This window comes from Clavelina lepadiformis, chromosome 4, assembly GCF_947623445.1.
Source record: "Clavelina lepadiformis chromosome 4, kaClaLepa1.1, whole genome shotgun sequence".
Lineage (NCBI taxonomy): Eukaryota > Metazoa > Chordata > Ascidiacea > Aplousobranchia > Clavelinidae > Clavelina > Clavelina lepadiformis.
Window position 1 is genome coordinate 8,734,873 of NC_135243.1, and position 15,902 is coordinate 8,750,774.

At 35.6% G+C, this 15,902-nt stretch overlaps 2 protein-coding genes and 1 long non-coding RNA gene across 5 annotated transcripts; 2 read left to right on the forward strand and 1 right to left on the reverse strand.

Moving 5' to 3' along the window:
* Positions 1-58: 58 nt before the first annotated feature.
* On the reverse strand, positions 59-6,449 carry LOC143453529 (protein APCDD1-like). Of its 2 annotated transcripts, none has more exons than XM_076954894.1 (9): positions 6,156-6,449; positions 4,928-5,084; positions 4,494-4,737; positions 3,958-4,148; positions 2,348-2,453; positions 1,752-1,859; positions 1,456-1,604; positions 848-1,203; positions 59-736 (listed from the first exon to the last, which is right to left on the reverse strand). In XM_076954894.1, the coding sequence occupies exons 1-9, from the start codon at positions 6,214-6,216 to the stop codon at positions 507-509; spliced, it is 1,602 nt and encodes a 533-aa protein (XP_076811009.1). In that variant the 5' UTR covers positions 6,217-6,449; the 3' UTR covers positions 59-506. The 2 variants fall into 2 exon arrangements, with proteins under 2 accessions (XP_076811009.1, XP_076811008.1); XM_076954893.1 differs by lacking the exon at positions 6,156-6,449 and adding an exon at positions 5,295-5,844.
* Positions 4,613-5,087, forward strand: LOC143453531 (uncharacterized). The gene is made up of 2 exons (XR_013115222.1): positions 4,613-4,749; positions 4,843-5,087. It is a non-coding gene; the product is annotated as an uncharacterized LOC143453531 (long non-coding RNA).
* Positions 6,450-9,937: 3,488 nt separating the features above from the next.
* Positions 9,938-15,026, forward strand: LOC143451803 (uncharacterized). Of its 2 annotated transcripts, XM_076952543.1 has the most exons (4): positions 9,938-11,507; positions 11,940-12,053; positions 12,151-13,524; positions 13,752-15,026. In XM_076952543.1, the coding sequence occupies exons 3-4, from the start codon at positions 12,987-12,989 to the stop codon at positions 14,225-14,227; spliced, it is 1,014 nt and encodes a 337-aa protein (XP_076808658.1). In that variant the 5' UTR covers positions 9,938-11,507; positions 11,940-12,053; positions 12,151-12,986; the 3' UTR covers positions 14,228-15,026. The 2 variants fall into 2 exon arrangements, with proteins under 2 accessions (XP_076808658.1, XP_076808657.1); XM_076952542.1 differs by lacking the exon at positions 9,938-11,507 and having other exon boundaries at positions 11,588-12,053.
* Positions 15,027-15,902: the final 876 nt, after the last annotated feature.

Genomic DNA, 15,902 nt, shown 5'->3' on the forward strand with positions numbered 1-15,902 from the left:
AAGTTAAAAGTATCTAGGCTTTTGTTTCTGATGCTATGATTTATACGTGCAAAAGCAGTGCTTGTCAAGATCGTTTGTATAAAAAAATTTAAAACGTAGAACATGATAAATCAGTTTTTAGATTTGGAACTTAAAAAAAATATGTACAGTAAAAGACATGAATTAATACAATCTATCAACGTAAATTGATCGTTGAAAACAACATAGAAGCTACGAAATCAAAATGTGAGAGTTAATCTGGAACACGAATTTATCCAACTTGTGATGTTAACTGCTTCGCTTCTAATTTTACCCAGCTAGTTATATCCTCTGAATAAAGGAGATTATAGTTTCGGCTTATGTGCAGCAGATTGTTTACGCATGTCTGTAAATTGCTGTCTGCAGTATACTGGAGGCAGCAGAGTCAACGGAGGTAGCTCGAAATCATTTAAGAACAAGCGTTACTTTTTAGTAACGCCCTGTTTGTCACATTTTTTTGTTGTAACCGCCGTCTTTTTCTCCTTTCTTCAATAAGGCTTTGTAATCCATTGCGCTGCTACCATGCAGAGTATCAAACTTAAGGAGAATCTCTGAACTCTGTTACCGCTGCCTCCAGCTGGACTGGTAGTAGTGGAAGATTCTGTCAAAGACTCCGCCTTAGATGGCATGATGAGATAAGAGCTTTGTTTCTTTTCGATGTTATTGTCGAATTGATACCTTGATACATCCCACCTTTTATCACTTCCTATTTCGGCATCTTAAAACAAAAAACTTACATGTTGCATGGCCAACATTTGGCTTGGCTATTAGAGTCTCAAATTTGTATGATATACGCGTGTGAAGAAGCATAAATAGAGCAAAAGCTTACTGTCACACTGTTGTAATTCGTCCTGAAATGACGTAGCACGTTTGCCAGGTTTATTTGGCGATCGACCACCAACGGTTGGACGTCTGCCAGTGAAAAGAAACAAATCTTTTCCATTTTTTACTATTCGTAAAATTTCATATTCCTTGTGTGGCAGATAGAGTCCGATCGCATCAAGACCGTTTTCTTTAGTTGCTTGAAATTCGGTGTAAGTTTTTATTTGTGGCTTAAGCAGTCCACGGTAAGAGTTAAAAAGGGCAGTAACCGTTTCATTTTGAGTAGTGAGATAAAGCTCTAAAACCTCAAAGGTAGACTCAAATGCACCATCTATTACTCGCGATGGTTTACCCACGGTATACCTAAAGTTAAAAAGTAAAATAAAGTAAATTTATTAAATAAAACAAAAGCCATTTTCGTTCTATATCTGACATATCCAAACGTGAAAATAAACGCTTTAAATTAAAACAAAAGTACTGTATAATAACAATTTAGCATTGGTAAAGTTGCAACTTTTACAGTACCCAGCATTTCACCATAACTACTGTATATAATTATATATGATCACACGTTCGAGTAGTTTTTAAAAAAATGGACAAAACTGGTTTCCGTACCTTCCAATTGCTCTCAGTTTATAAGTAGGTGAGGAACAGCCTGGGTCTTTGAAGTAGGAATAAGTGCCATGCCAAGTGGATGAAGACATAAAATAGAGCTCCCTGGTGAGGAAGATTTTCCCTGGGCGCACTTCACATCTCACACTAACCTAGTCAGAAATAAGGTAGACAAAATCAATGAAACGTTTTTTCATAAATTGTCTCGCTACGATAAGCTGTCACTGAAGTGTGAGTTAGAGAATTATTAGGCCTGCTGATAATAACGATAGCATTTAATGATTGTATGACAACTGTACCCAGCTCGCAGGAAAAAGAGTGAAGCTGTAAAACGGGGAAAGAAGTATAGGAGGATTGTGGGACGTGGAGTGAAGAATTCTTTCGCAAACGTCGCATTCTCTCTGTCTCTGCAAACAAATTTAGCGTCATAATGATTTTGAAATTCTGTTGTTTTAGTGTAGCGGTTATTCCGTTACATTATCCGCATGGTAGCGCACAAACTTGATTTTTCATGCAAAATAAAGCTATTTACCAGTTTGCAAGCAATGGTTGTATATTTTTGGAAATTAAATTTCTTAAAAAGGTTTTGATTTTGCAATCAATCATTAATAGCTTAACTTGGTAAAATTATTGTCTGAAGTTTGATCTGTAATTATAAAATTTAAACCTTTACTTGTATAAACTTCGTAATCGCTAAAAGCAATCTTCGGGGATAATAACATTTGTTATTAGTGTACGCCTACAAGAGAAGTGTAAAATTCAAAAACAAAATATTGCAAAAAATCCTTCAGAAAAATCACCACCACAGCTTCATTACCGGTCAGTTAAAATAAAAATTAAAGCATCAATACAGTGAATAAATTATAATTAGATGTATGAAGGAAGCAAGTCATACCCTGGCAAACATCATTGGGTCTTGATATGTGCTTGGAAGGTAATATCTGCTGTCATATTTCGTTTTAACATTACCTACGTAGAGATGAAGTTGAGAATCCAGAGACCTGAAAAACAATAAAGAACTACTTTTAACCACTGCTCACTGACTTCAATGACTGGTCGAGCGTACACAATACGTTTAACTGCTGATATAATATACGTATCGTAGCTAATAAAGATTGAATTAAATGTAATTGTTTTCAAAAAAGGTTTAATAAAATTACTGTGTATTCAAAAAGGTTAGAACATGGAGAAATCAAAATGTTCAGGTTAATTTCACGGCAGCTTAAAGCGTATTTCATTGCCTCATATAATTCATTTTTATTTCCCTACCTAGTGCTATTTTACAATATTAATTCGATACCAGGCTTAATCCAATAATGTATTTTATTAGAAAAGAAATATGAGATATAAGTCAAAATTACTGTTACATAAGAAAACAATCATTTACCTCCTGGCAGAAGATCGTATACCTTAAATACATTAATATTTCGTCGAATATTTTAAACGAGAAAGCGATGTGATATAAAGTTGCAAGAACATGCTTAAAAACAAATAGATGTTAATTTATAGTAGCTTGTGAACCGTCCCGGCCAAGTATTTTCAGACGTTGCGGACCTAAATTCGAACAAACAGTTATTTGTTATTAGTTTATGTGTCATAAGTACCCTTCTTATATAGTATTTTCTGCACAGGTGTGCAGCTGTTGAACTAAGAGCAAGCACTACAAAGACATCAAAGGCCCAAAGTGTTTGCGCTGTTTTCATGTCTAGGCTGTGGTGTAGTCTATCAGCTGCTGGAAGTGTTGGCCTGCTCAGGGAGTGTAAATTTATCCCGGAACGATGCCAATCTTTAAAGCCTGGAGACAAAGCCGAAGACCGGGTGATACGATCTCGCAGTTGCCGTGGGCTCGATATAAACGCTCCTTGATGTGTAAGATAGCGAAGAAAAATTTCACGTCTGTTGCGCGATCACGCCAAGATAAGAGGAAAGTTTAAACCATTTCACTGCTATCATCGCAACGTTGGACCTTTGAAATTTGGTCATTAGCAAATATTATGGTTTCTTTAATTACAGAAAAGTCAAATTCAGAAGGTCTTTTTGTCCGTGAGTTGTTTACCTTTCAGGTTTAAATTGGCGGTGAATCATTCAATCGAGTGTTGAAGTTGATTCGATTTCCCCTTTATTAGGCTTTATATGCCGCGATTAAGAGCTGTTCTGAGGCCATGTTCAACCCCACAATCTAGGATTACTAATCTTGTCAGTGTTTAACTGTTTATAACTTAGCTATTGTGACAAGCATTTCATGATTGTAACGCGATAAATGTGCCTGTGAATATGTTGTAAAAACTGCAACAGACTAAACTATACGACGTAATTTACTTCAAAGATATATAGGAGGGGTTTAAAGTTTTGGGATGAAGTTTTAAATTTTCCCGTTCAAGGTTAAAGATAAGTCGTTGTACAGTACATAACCAATAAACTGTCAAAAAGGTTGATTGGGCTATAGCCTATACACTATACAGTATACATATTATCGAAAACCAAAGAGTGACAAAGAAAACAAACCTCTCGCTTTTATACTTTTCAATAATTTTCATAATTTCAAGTTCACCCAAGTGAAAATTGATGGCTTCCAAGCAGTCACATTTGCGGAACGAATGGTAAAATGGAAAAGTTTTCCTTGAATTCGACGGCGAAGTTTTATCTTCACAGCCTCGACATTTCGATCTCCAGATATCTCGAATTTCCTCCCTTTTCTACAAAGATTTAAAAGGAAGGATTTTTGAAAGTGTCCGAATATTTGCGTAACATCGCTCAAACGCTGTGTCTTTAACCCGCTACAGTTTGTATCACATTAAATCGTTTACAGGAAAGGTTTCACGCGGAGTTGGTGGAAGAAATGCACCGGGTGGAACAAGTTAAGCTTTTCCATTGTCACACAGTTAAATTATAGCCTTTAATATGGTACGTTAAAACTCTACTTCAAGTGGTCGCAGGCTAAGTTTACACTATAACATTACTCTGTTTACGTGTTGACAACATGTATAGGACGAGCGCGTGGTTATCGTCATTATCATCTTGAAGTTGTTGTCATATTAAACCTGTTTTGTATGTGGGCGGACGGCCACTTTCTTTTGAACATAGCTGACTTCAGTGGCGCCCGGGATTCGAAAGCTCTGTGCCCAAACTTCTGATGTTGGCATGACTTTGCCTCGTGACGTAACCGTGTACGAGGGCCTAGTGCAAGCCGCGTCGAGGTAATAGTGATGTGACAGCAAAAATTGACCTTCGTTTTCAAATGTATAATCGCGCAGCACAAATTGGGGTCCAGGTCGAATTTCGCATCTACACACAAACGTAAGACGATAATTTCTTTGACTTTTTAGCTTAACCAAAAATTATTTCAAATATTTTGAAAATTTCTACATTAGCTTTCTCATTCCATTGTAGCACGTCATTGCAGTGCACACCTCAAACAGATGTGTCTTCAAAGTCCTCGGCGCATAGCACAAAAGTCAATATTCTTACACCATACCTTATAGAAGTCCAGCGACCGGTTAGATTCAAAGGCAAAACCGTGGACCGTTCCAGCACATTATTCAAGATGACTTGGCATTGCGGGAAATTGCCTTTCGCTTTTGGGAAGTTTTCGTTTGTTTTTTTTTCTTCTCTTTCAACTGCGATTGCATTGCCTACCACATTAAGGCAAAGTAATTAGCAACACCTTAAAACAATATCGTTAACACTCAATTGTCGGTTTGTTTTGTAAGAAATCGTAAAGTCGTAAGAAATTTGATGGCAAACATTGCCAGGAACATATTTCCAGAAGCTTTTGCAAATCTATTTTAGAGCTATGTTGTGCCAAAGAAGTTGTCTATATAGTCTTCAAGTATCGCATATACCTAAAAAACAAACCCCGAGTATGTGAGCGCAGCCAAATGCTGTTGTAGCTGCACACAAAAGCTTTAAAACATTCGTTCGCACAAAGTAGGAGTTTTTCATTTCAAATACATGATATCACCTTTGCTCTATAGTCTGCAAAGGTTGAAATCATTATAAATGAACACTGCAATGAAAACCAACTGCTTATGTCAATTTTGGAAAGCTGGTTGATCTAACGAGGAGCTTTATTTAGATCGGGAAGTGCCATTACCGACAGCCAACCTTGTTTAATTTCATTTCGTTGATCCAATAACGAGATCTAAACGCATCAACGCGTCCAAGTAATGTACACTATACGATAAGAATAAGTGCCTCGAGACGTCGAAGTTTATATTCGAAACCTCCCAGTTGACAAACTAAACTACACATATCAATAGCTCGCCAGCATTGTCGATATATCTTATGCTCTTTTTCCTGGGCTGATATTTTCTTCTTGTGGCCTAGATGTGTAGGCTAAGTATGTCTAAACTGATTAAATCGAGATTATTGGGTCTACTTTTTTACTATGTAGTTACTTACATTGAGATAATGAGAATCGTTAATTTTGCTGCTGACTCAATCTGATTACAGCCTTGACAGCTGTTTTTCGAAAACGCCAGCGCGTTTTCTTCGAAGTTTACCTGTGAAACCACAATTTTCCTATCGCACGTTATACCACAAGCAATTGAAACTAAAGATACTATGAAGCTATAGCAGCTTCAGCAGCATAAGCAACTTGGTTCCAAAAGACGTGTATCTCTTCTATAACATTTTTCACGTTAACCGACATACAATGCTTATATTAATCATGGGCTCCACATAGATTAAGCTATAAAACTTACCGTGAAATATCCCGGCGATTATCGCCATTCTTAAAAGATAGGTCACCTTCATTGCTGGCATCTTATCTCAGCAAAACATCAAAATAAAACCCTTATACCTTACGTAGACGGTGAAAGTAGCAGCACTTAAAACGTAATTTCAAACAGGTCCTTGTCGTCCGCCTTCGAAATTAGCACTTGATAAGTGAGAAAAGATTTTGACTTAAATCTCAAAGCAAATAGAAAGAAATCAAGTAATAACACTTCAAGACCGACACGATCTCTTTCTAACTTGATGGACTGAAGATAATGCTGATGCGACAACGAGATAACTATAATCGCAGCACGCGGACGTATTTGAGCATACGTTGAGCTCTCAGTTTTATCTGGTACCGTGCGGTGAAACCATTCAATTTCAGTACGACATATCGTAAGAATATAACTTCGGGCTTTGTAGCCAGAAACTGTGGCCTTGCATATATATGTCGAGAGATTATGAAAGCAAGCACGGTAGAGCTTCGTCAAATTTGCTTTAACGACGAGCCTTTTTTATTTTAAAGGAAAATAGCGCGCTTATCTCGGGTTATCTCGATCCAATTTGTTAAAGTTAAATGAAACTTAACGAAAGAGATTACTTTAGTCTGTAACTTTAATAAATCCAAACTATAAAATTCTTTGAAAAGACGTTTAAAGATTTTTACAAGATTTTTAATAAAATTTACTGAAATATACTTTTGTAAGATCGTTTGTTATATTTGGCTGTTTTTAATTTATTAAATGTAATCTTAGAATAGACCAGCAAATATATGTTATAGTAAACGCAGCTCGCGGTTTAATTTAAATGTTCATTTATTTTGTATGGTTGTATACTGTATAGGTAAAGACTTTGGACGTACCAATCATGACCACTTTATGATTGCTGACGTATTCCAAATGCAGGATTATTTAGATTGGCGCAAAAATTTGTTTCAATTTTAGTTTTAATTTGCGATGACTTACATTTCGTTTCAAGTCAATGTATGAGCTTAACAATGTACGAGAAGCTGTATGTTTTGAAATAGCTGAGAATAGAAAACTTTAAAGTTTATACCAAACAAAGCTCTGTAGCGTTACCGTGCGGTTTAAAATAAATGTTTTTCCAACCGCTCTTGCTATCAATAACGTGTATGAATAAGACTGCTGGACATAGGCAAAAAATTTTAAAATCGTAACAAATCCATTCCACTCAAAAGAGGTTATTTTAAATTTAAAATATTTTTCCGCATTGTTATGTATCAGGCACTGGTGCGCGTTAATGTTAATACTTCGTTAAAAGAAACAAATGATTTTCGAATGATTTGTGCGAGTTAATGCAATTTTATGAAACTTTCGTGCTCAATTTCACCACAATTTCTTTGCTGGTTATCTTGAGATTTATTTTTTATACTTATGATGCGGTGTTTTGATTTTTGTCAATTGATAAACTCGATTTAGCTTATAGCCCAACATAATGTTTATTTTTGTTTATGGTGTGTCTGGTTACAGTTACGTAAATGAGATTGGGGATAACGGGATTCTTGGACCATAGTCTTCACAAACCTTTTGTATGGACTGTATGCAGATATGTGATATGTAGAGACTATACTTGAACTTTGTTTTACTTTATATAAAAACTAACAGTTAAAAGCTCAGCGAACTCTAGCTTATAAGTTTACACCTATTTTCACCAGTATTGTAAGTTATAAGGTTAGCCTTAAATGACACATGGTATTTTTTTTTATACACGTCATACGTTTTGTTTTACTGTAGTACGCTATAAGCATAACTATTTGTTTTCGCCCACACGAAACGTTCTATTCATAAATAATCGTCCAAACATAAGCACTTTGGACATTGTTTTTACGTTTTTCCGTCACAATTGATACCACCTATGACGTATGTCATAATCAGCGTCAAATTGATGTTGCGACCTCATTTTTGGAAATGTTGTTATTGCTTAACTACTAAATATTATTGCGAAATTATATGCTCCAGTATACTAACAGACAACTATTTTTCGGCCCAAGGTCAACTTCTTTTTGAAGTAACCTATCAAAATACAAAAAATGTGAAAAGCAATACGCTCATATAATATGGTTAGCTAACGGTAATCTTTAAGAACAAGGGTTATTATCCTTTTTATTATTTACCTTCCTCTCCACTGAAAAGCGGTAAAAATAATGTAAACTTTTTACCGCACAATGACGCTACAAAACTGAATTGTTTCTAACTTCGAATTTTTCAGTTCTTAAAACTTTCTGAAACAGGGGTTCTGGCTTATGAACTGGAGATGAACCTTATTTATGCAATAGGTGTAATATTTTTGGTTTATTAAATATGAAAAGCATATTCAGTTAGGAAAGCAAAGTGAAAATATTTGGTTGCTGTTTCAAATAATGACATTAATATGGCTTAATTATAGCGTTTGCAATATTTTATTAACTATATCTGCTTTTGGGCGATGTGTAATCTTAAAACAATACATACGTATGTTTATTTGGTGGGGATAAAATAACTGTTGAAAATCTGGATGACTTTTGGTAAAAATATAAGCTTCGTACTTGTAATGTTTACTTTTCGTGACAACATGTATTCTATTGTTTTGTTTGCTTTTTGTGATTATTATTGTTTGTAAATTATTTCCTATTGAATGCTGATGCAGCATAAATTACTGCAAACTTCATGTTATTGGTTCTTGATACGATACTTTGACCAATCGAAATGATTTATGAACTGTTTTTAGCTTTGATAAAACAGTTGTACGATGCGCAAAGCCTTCAAAAAGCTTTACCGATGTGTTGCATACAAATTACATCATATTAAAGTCCAGTTCGTTTTCCCAACACTGTTTTATGATTGTCGTCTTTTGACATTACGCAGTAGTTAAACGAAAAGATGTGCAAGTTAAATTCTGAGACTCTTAACAATTTCATAACAGTTTGGAACTATAATCTTACAAAAATCGTGCTGTTAGTTGTTTTTGCTTTGCTGAGATTAATTTTCTTTATTTTAACTGCATTGTTTGTCAGGCCAGCATGGTAGCAGTTGGTTCAACGTATAACGTCACGCCAGTGTTTATCCCTAGTCATTCGGCAAACAAGCCTATTTGGCAGACTGTGTTGATGACGTGTGTATGACTGGGAGAAAGTCTTTTTTCTCCCTCTGCGAAAACAAAACAATAATAGGTCGGGCCTAGTCATACCAAGTAGCTTTTTGCTGGCAAAGGTCAAAGCTTGGTGCAACTGGTGATCGACCGGAAACAATTAAGAACAATCTGTGCTTTCGCCAAAATGCAGCAATGAACCTTTACTTTGGTTATGCATTGCTGGTGGGTATTGAGCAACGGTTTTGTGACGTAAAATAAGGCTAGAGATCGCAATACCAGGAGCAAGTCTTTTTCGATATTTCAAAGAAACTCTGGTTGTTTCAGACAACAAGAAAAATTCTCAAATACATTCCACTGCATTTGATTTATGGAACTTTTGATCCCAAGAAGGTTTAGCTGAAAAAATATATCCCTTTTACGTGTACGTTCTATATGATCAATTGGCAAATATATGTGGTCAATAAAGTTATTGCAAATTTGCACTGTTTTTGTTAAATGACGATACACGTGCGGAATTGCAATGGATAAATATCTCTTTTTTGTTGCACCTCATTTTTATTGCCACAACATGATGTTTCAAAATGTGTTAGAATTTAAACATACATCTGTTTCATTCCTAGTAACATTACATACGAAACATTTGATAACTTCGGTAAACTTTTTCGTGAAATTGTATCAGTCCAGTTATAAATTTGCAAAATGACTTTCTATACAAAAATCATGCAGTCGCAGAGTAGAAAAAAAGCACAGATGAACAGAGGTTGTTTCTGGCTTTTAACAGCAAGTGTCGTGAATTACTCTTAGGTTGAGAATCACCGCTGATTTCAACAGCTGAATGAAATCTTGTTTTAAGAGCGTGCTTTGTTATCCTAGGTTTCCTTGTAGAAGTTGTTGTCTGTAATATGATCTTTGACTCCCTGTAACGCGGTGATCCTCTATATCTCGCGCATTACATTTTCATTGCTTTGTCTGCTATAAAAAGAGCACGTAAAGAAAGGTTACGGTGTGAGGGTGTATAAAGGTCAGCCAATCCTTTTATGCTTTGAAATAATCCAAAATGCTTTCTTCCCATACTTTTCCTTGCGGAGTTGTTTTTCTACATATAGCCTACATCGTGTTTTTATGGTTAAACATCATTCTTCAATTAGCCTAAACGACAAAACACTGTGCCCGTAATCTGTTCTCCGTGCGTTCACAATTGCGCGTGAAATCAGCAGTACAGTGACATGACCTTCACCGAACAATCAAAAATTTGAAGTTAATCACTGAAGTTAATTCAATACAATAAATATTGGTATTGTCGCACCGGCAATTGATCTTGTTGTTGCAATAATTTAAAAATTCAGGTTTACACTAGTGCATAACACTACTATACATGCTGAAGACATTTTTGTCAAGCTCAAACATTTGAAGTTACGTTGAACGCTGGCAAAAAAAGGAAACTCAAACAATATTACAAACTTATAAGCTTCCATTACATAACGAAATCGTGGTTACCTGCAAATAGTAATGAGAAGGCTGTGAACCGTTCTCACAAGAGACTCCCAAAGAATAAAAACATGTTTTGTGGGGTTACTGACCTCGTTAAGAAAGTGGTTGTTTGATGAAGTCGATAAGGTCAGGGAAGAACTTGTTTGCTCGGCACGTTTTTGTTACCTGGTGGCGTGATTCATCGTTGTTAATACATGCGGCCCGTAAAAAAGTGCGTTAAACTATTTTATTCGAGAAGCAGCTATAGTGTAATTGTTGGATTTCTTCTTTTAAGCTTAAAAGAACATCACATTTTTCAATTTTTCTAACGTTTCGAATGCAAAAAAAACTTTTACTTAGTTATAACCATTATCAAAATGAAATCGGATATAAGCCTTGAACTGCGCATACAGGCCTTGAACTAGTCTTCTTTGCAGTTTGAAAAATTTCAAAAGATGTCCACAGTATACATTACATACACATCATATTACTAATTATAAGCTTCTAGTACAAAACAAATCTATTCTGGATAAAAAAAAGACGTACATCGTCCAGTGTGGCCATCCATTTCATGAAAAAGAAATACTGTAGATGTTATTACTTATTACTATTGTACCCTGATGTAGTCATCGCATTATTTCACGTCTTTGCGTGGATATTTATATGTTTGCTGAAAGAAATGGGACAAGGAAGAAGAAAGTTTTCGCCTATAAATTGGAAACGCTACTGCCCTGATTTTAGCAAATCAGCCGGAAACGTTTAACTGATCAGTCTGAAGTGTAAGTTTGAAGCAGGTCATCAAGTTAGCAGAGTAATGTTTGCATAATTTTGCATTAATTTAATTTTCATTTTTTAATACAAATTATAAGTGTTCATATGCAAAAGCGACATAACGTTGTTTTTTGTATGATATCGATGCTTTTGACAAAGCTGAAGAAAAGAAATGGTAGAATGTTTGTGCAAAAAAGATTTGGCTATGGCATGCGCGGTGAAATCGACTGATCATTTTCTTTTTTATCTTAATTTATTCGAATAAATTTATATTTATCATCATCATCATTTTTATTTTCATCATGAAATTCTAACTTTACTCTGTTGGAATGAGATTATTTCACTGTTTCTTCTTTGGGTATAGAGCTATACAGTAAAAATGAAATTTGCAATCGTATTGTGCATTGCCGTGCTTGTCATTTGCTTTTCCGACCAAATAGAAGCCGGAAATCGCAGCAAGCGTAAGGACAAAGTCTGCAGTGTGACATGCGCAAGTCAATGTGCCGCAAATAAAGAATGTAAAAAGACCACTTGCCGGGATAAATGTGCTTCGAGTAAGTTTATAGATAGATATATTTATAGATGCAAATCAAGTAAATAAATATCTTTAATAACATATATTGCATTTTATTTACACAATGTTGTTCCAAGGTACTGGCAAAGCAAAGAAAATATGCAAGAAGGGTTGCAAAAAGAACGACTGCCCAGCAGTGCCCGACTGCAAAACCTGCATTGTCAATTGCCACAGAGCAAGGTTGGGTTGCCTGCTCAATACATGCGCTGAGGAATGCCCGGGTAATCCGAGACAGGCGAAGAAGCTTCTTGCTTGCAAAACATGCCTCGACTCCAATTGCTAGATGGGAAGTAGAAGCAGCGAAACTCCATACAAGTTGTAGTATAGCAAGACGTTTTGTATTCTTAGTAAAAGTTTTGTTTTAATTGTAGAATTGTATGTGTAAACTTGTGTGCTGATTTATATTGTTTTATATACCCCAAAAAGTCAAGCGTTTTGTTATGTTTGTTTATTGTTAAACTGCTTCTAGCATATTTTCTTGTGTTGATATTGCGGTGTGCTCGAAAGTTGATTGCTTTTTCGAGATGCTAAATTGAAGCCAAGTTAACATATCGCTTTTAGTAAGTTGGCTATAGGCATACACATACACAAACACTGAATATCAGTTGTCAATTAGCGATTGCGATTTATTTGGTGATTGTACACTTTAATGCGCTGACGTCATCGATTGGTTGCAAATAATAAAAATGTAACTTGAGAATATGTCGATTAAAATTTGTTTTAGTGAGATTTTCAAAGCTTTTGGACAAACACAGCTCTGCAGGATTTTTTGCATAGTCGTTTTGTTCAAAAGTTAAAATTTGTCAGTTGTTTTTTTTCTCGACCATAATTGTACATTAAACTTGTAAATTTACTAAGTAAGGTACTTTATGGGATTTGTTTTGTCGTTTGCAGAACTTGATAAGTTTAAAAAATGAAATTACGCTTTGTGCTAGTTTGCTTGCTTGTTGCGAGTCTGTTCTATGCAAGTGAAACCCATTCCAGGGGACGACAACGCAACACATTTCCAAGACGGAACAGGCATTATTCTGCTGGCCACAAAAGACGTCCCGGATCACTAGGAAAGCAAATTATAGACCCTGCATCATTCTTTGCTCCACGTCGACCAGCATCGAGCCGAAGAGGAAGGACACAATGGATTTCCGGAGAAGAATATCCTCCCCTTTTTTCCCCTGATGGCCTGTCTCGTGGAGCACACTGGCTCCGATTACGTCATCGATTCCCAGCACATGCTCATGAGATGAAAGCGGCCTCGCCCGGCCTTTCCCGTAATTGGCGTCGATATCTCTATCAAATCAGGCAGCTGTTGAATCTTTCTCCCTTGTCACGCATATCCGGAAACTTATATGAAAAGATGCCTATGGACACAGCTCACTGCCGCTCAACATGCAACGCGCTATGCAAAGCGCCGACAACATGCATTGAAAGTTGTCTTAAAAATTGCACACAAGGTAAAGGGCATTTGACACAGTCTTATATTGGCGCTATATGCCAAAGTGCTCATAATTTTCCATATTGTAATGGCGGCTTATTCGTAAAAGCGTATATCGTCGCTTTGGCAAAGTTAATTGTTACAAGCTGCTACGTAATTTTAAGGTTTATTCAAAGTTACCATGTATAGAATTTTTTCTTAAACTACGCTATATATCATACATTACTTTTTATCTGATTTAAACAGATCAGTCACCACAAGTTTGCAAGATGATGTGTATTGCAAGCAATTGTCCGTCAGTCGCGAGCCTGGATTGTCGAATTTGTAAGCGTTCTTGCACGAAGAAAAATCGATGCAAAGACCGCCGTTGTTTTCATTCCTGCGCTTTCTTCGGATCCCTAAACCAGGCTAGATGTGACCTTTGCATGGAGAAGCATTGCTCACAAAATGACGAAGAAGCTACTGAAGAAACAGAAGGAGTAGTACTTGATGACGATAATGATGAAAATGACAGCGTCACAAACGAGGAAGAAAACCAAGAAAAAGCACTACCTGATGATGATGACGAAGTTGAAAGAAACGAAGACGAAAACAAAAACGAAAGACTTACCCATTCCCTTGAAAAAAACGATGAGTCTATCGCTGATTATGGCGACACATTATCTCCTTTTGATAAGATAGTTCTTCTCAATAGGATGCAAGGCGGAAGAAAAAAAAATTGATATCGGAGGAAAATGCGTCCATCTGCTCAGAGAGATGCTGGAACTGAACACCACGTAGCCAATTCTTATCGTCACAAGAACTAAAACGTTTCCAGTCCATTCCAGTCATCGCAGTGCTAATTTTTTTACGTTATAATTGATATATGTATAATATACTGACGATATGTCCATTGATACCAATAACACTTTTTGTTTCTAAACACCGGCAATTGTCTGGCGCAGTTAATTGAAAAAGTTAGAGTTTACAAATTTAAATTTGTTTGAGTTATACAGCAAGCATGCGATCATGCTTTATATATCAATTGTATGTTGAATGGTGAAGCTTTATTGAATTCAGGTCAATTGTAAAATTTTTATCTGAAGTTGCGTATGTTTTTGCTACAGAGTAAAAACTTCAGCTCCATACACAAATAAAAAATAATCACAAATATTTTTATGACGATAATCTTGTTATGTATATACCTATATATTACTTTTTTATATCCATAATTATATTGTACGTCATTACCCCATCATTTTCTTGTTCATTTGTTACGCTAAAGGTGTCTTTGTGTGCGACGCTCCATTTTACGATCATGTTATTACACTATACCTTGTCGGCTGGTATTCTTTTTAACAAGAATAAGACAAATTATTTGGAATATGCGACATTATAAACACGTTTGTAATTTGCTGTGTTGTTTATTTAGTTTGTTATTTGATTACGTAATTCGTCATGAATTTTTGTTATATCACGTTGTTGCAATGTTTATCACACAATACCGCTTACTTACATAAACATCTTTTCATGCAAAGCAGATTTTTTTTATAAACTGTATAGGAAAACAGATTAAGAAAACATGCGAGTTGCGATAACGGTTATTGTCGTTTGTCTGCTGTGTATATTAGCGATTGCAGATGCCAAGTTCAAAAGAAGACAAAATGGGCAAAAGAAATCAACGTGCAAATGTAAAAACCATTGTAAATCTGTGCATAGGTGCGCTAGACAAACCTGTTCCTGCGCAAAAGGTATCTAGAAGAATATATTTTGTCTAATTTTAATTCAATAAGTTTTCTTCCGATATTAATTTCAAGTCTGATTAGCTATGAAAAGTTGCTTTTACACTTCACTTGCTTCTTGAAGTTATCAATCTATTTCAGGTAATCACTCTTGTTGGATTTCCTGCTTACAGCGGAGCGACTGCAGAAAAGCCAAATGCAACAAATGCATAAAACGTTGCACTAAAAAAGTGCAAGCTTGCACCAACAAGCGCTGCAGTGTTTCCTGCTCAAGGGTTTTATTTCAGAACGCGATGCGTCGTCCAAAATGTATTAAATGCACTCGCAAACAATGTCATTTTGAGTTAACGCCTTCATAATTCCATCTATGTGTCACTGAAATTAACAAATCATAAATACTATCAAATATTATATACTATATTTCATTTAAAGATTTTCATTATTCTGGGCTTAATGTATAATGCCAAAAATTCAGTGTTTCAATACAATACCAACGGTGTCTTTAAAATAAAAAGGTTTTACAGATTTCTTTTACTGTAAAAAAAACATAAATTTTAGAGTAGCCTAACCCAGGAAGAAAAAATTAAGATGCTTTTTCAAAACAGTTTAGTACTCGAATATTACTTAATTAAATAACTATGTTTCTTCGTGATACAGATCGAACATTATTTGTACA

Coding starts and splice junctions, on each gene's coding strand:
- LOC143453529 (XM_076954893.1), bottom strand. CDS start 5,394: ATGAAAAACTCCTACTTTGTGCGAACGAATGTTTTAAAGCTTTTGTGT. Junction 4,738..4,927: donor GGTCGCTGGACTTCTATAAG/GTATGGTGTAAG, acceptor GTTTGTGTGTAG/ATGCGAAATTCGACCTGGAC. Junction 2,454..3,957: donor GAAAAGTATAAAAGCGAGAG/GTTTGTTTTCTT, acceptor ATTGTTTTTCAG/GTCTCTGGATTCTCAACTTC.
- LOC143451803 (XM_076952543.1), top strand. CDS start 12,987: ATGAAATTACGCTTTGTGCTAGTTTGCTTGCTTGTTGCGAGTCTGTTC. Junction 13,525..13,751: donor TCTTAAAAATTGCACACAAG/GTAAAGGGCATT, acceptor TGATTTAAACAG/ATCAGTCACCACAAGTTTGC.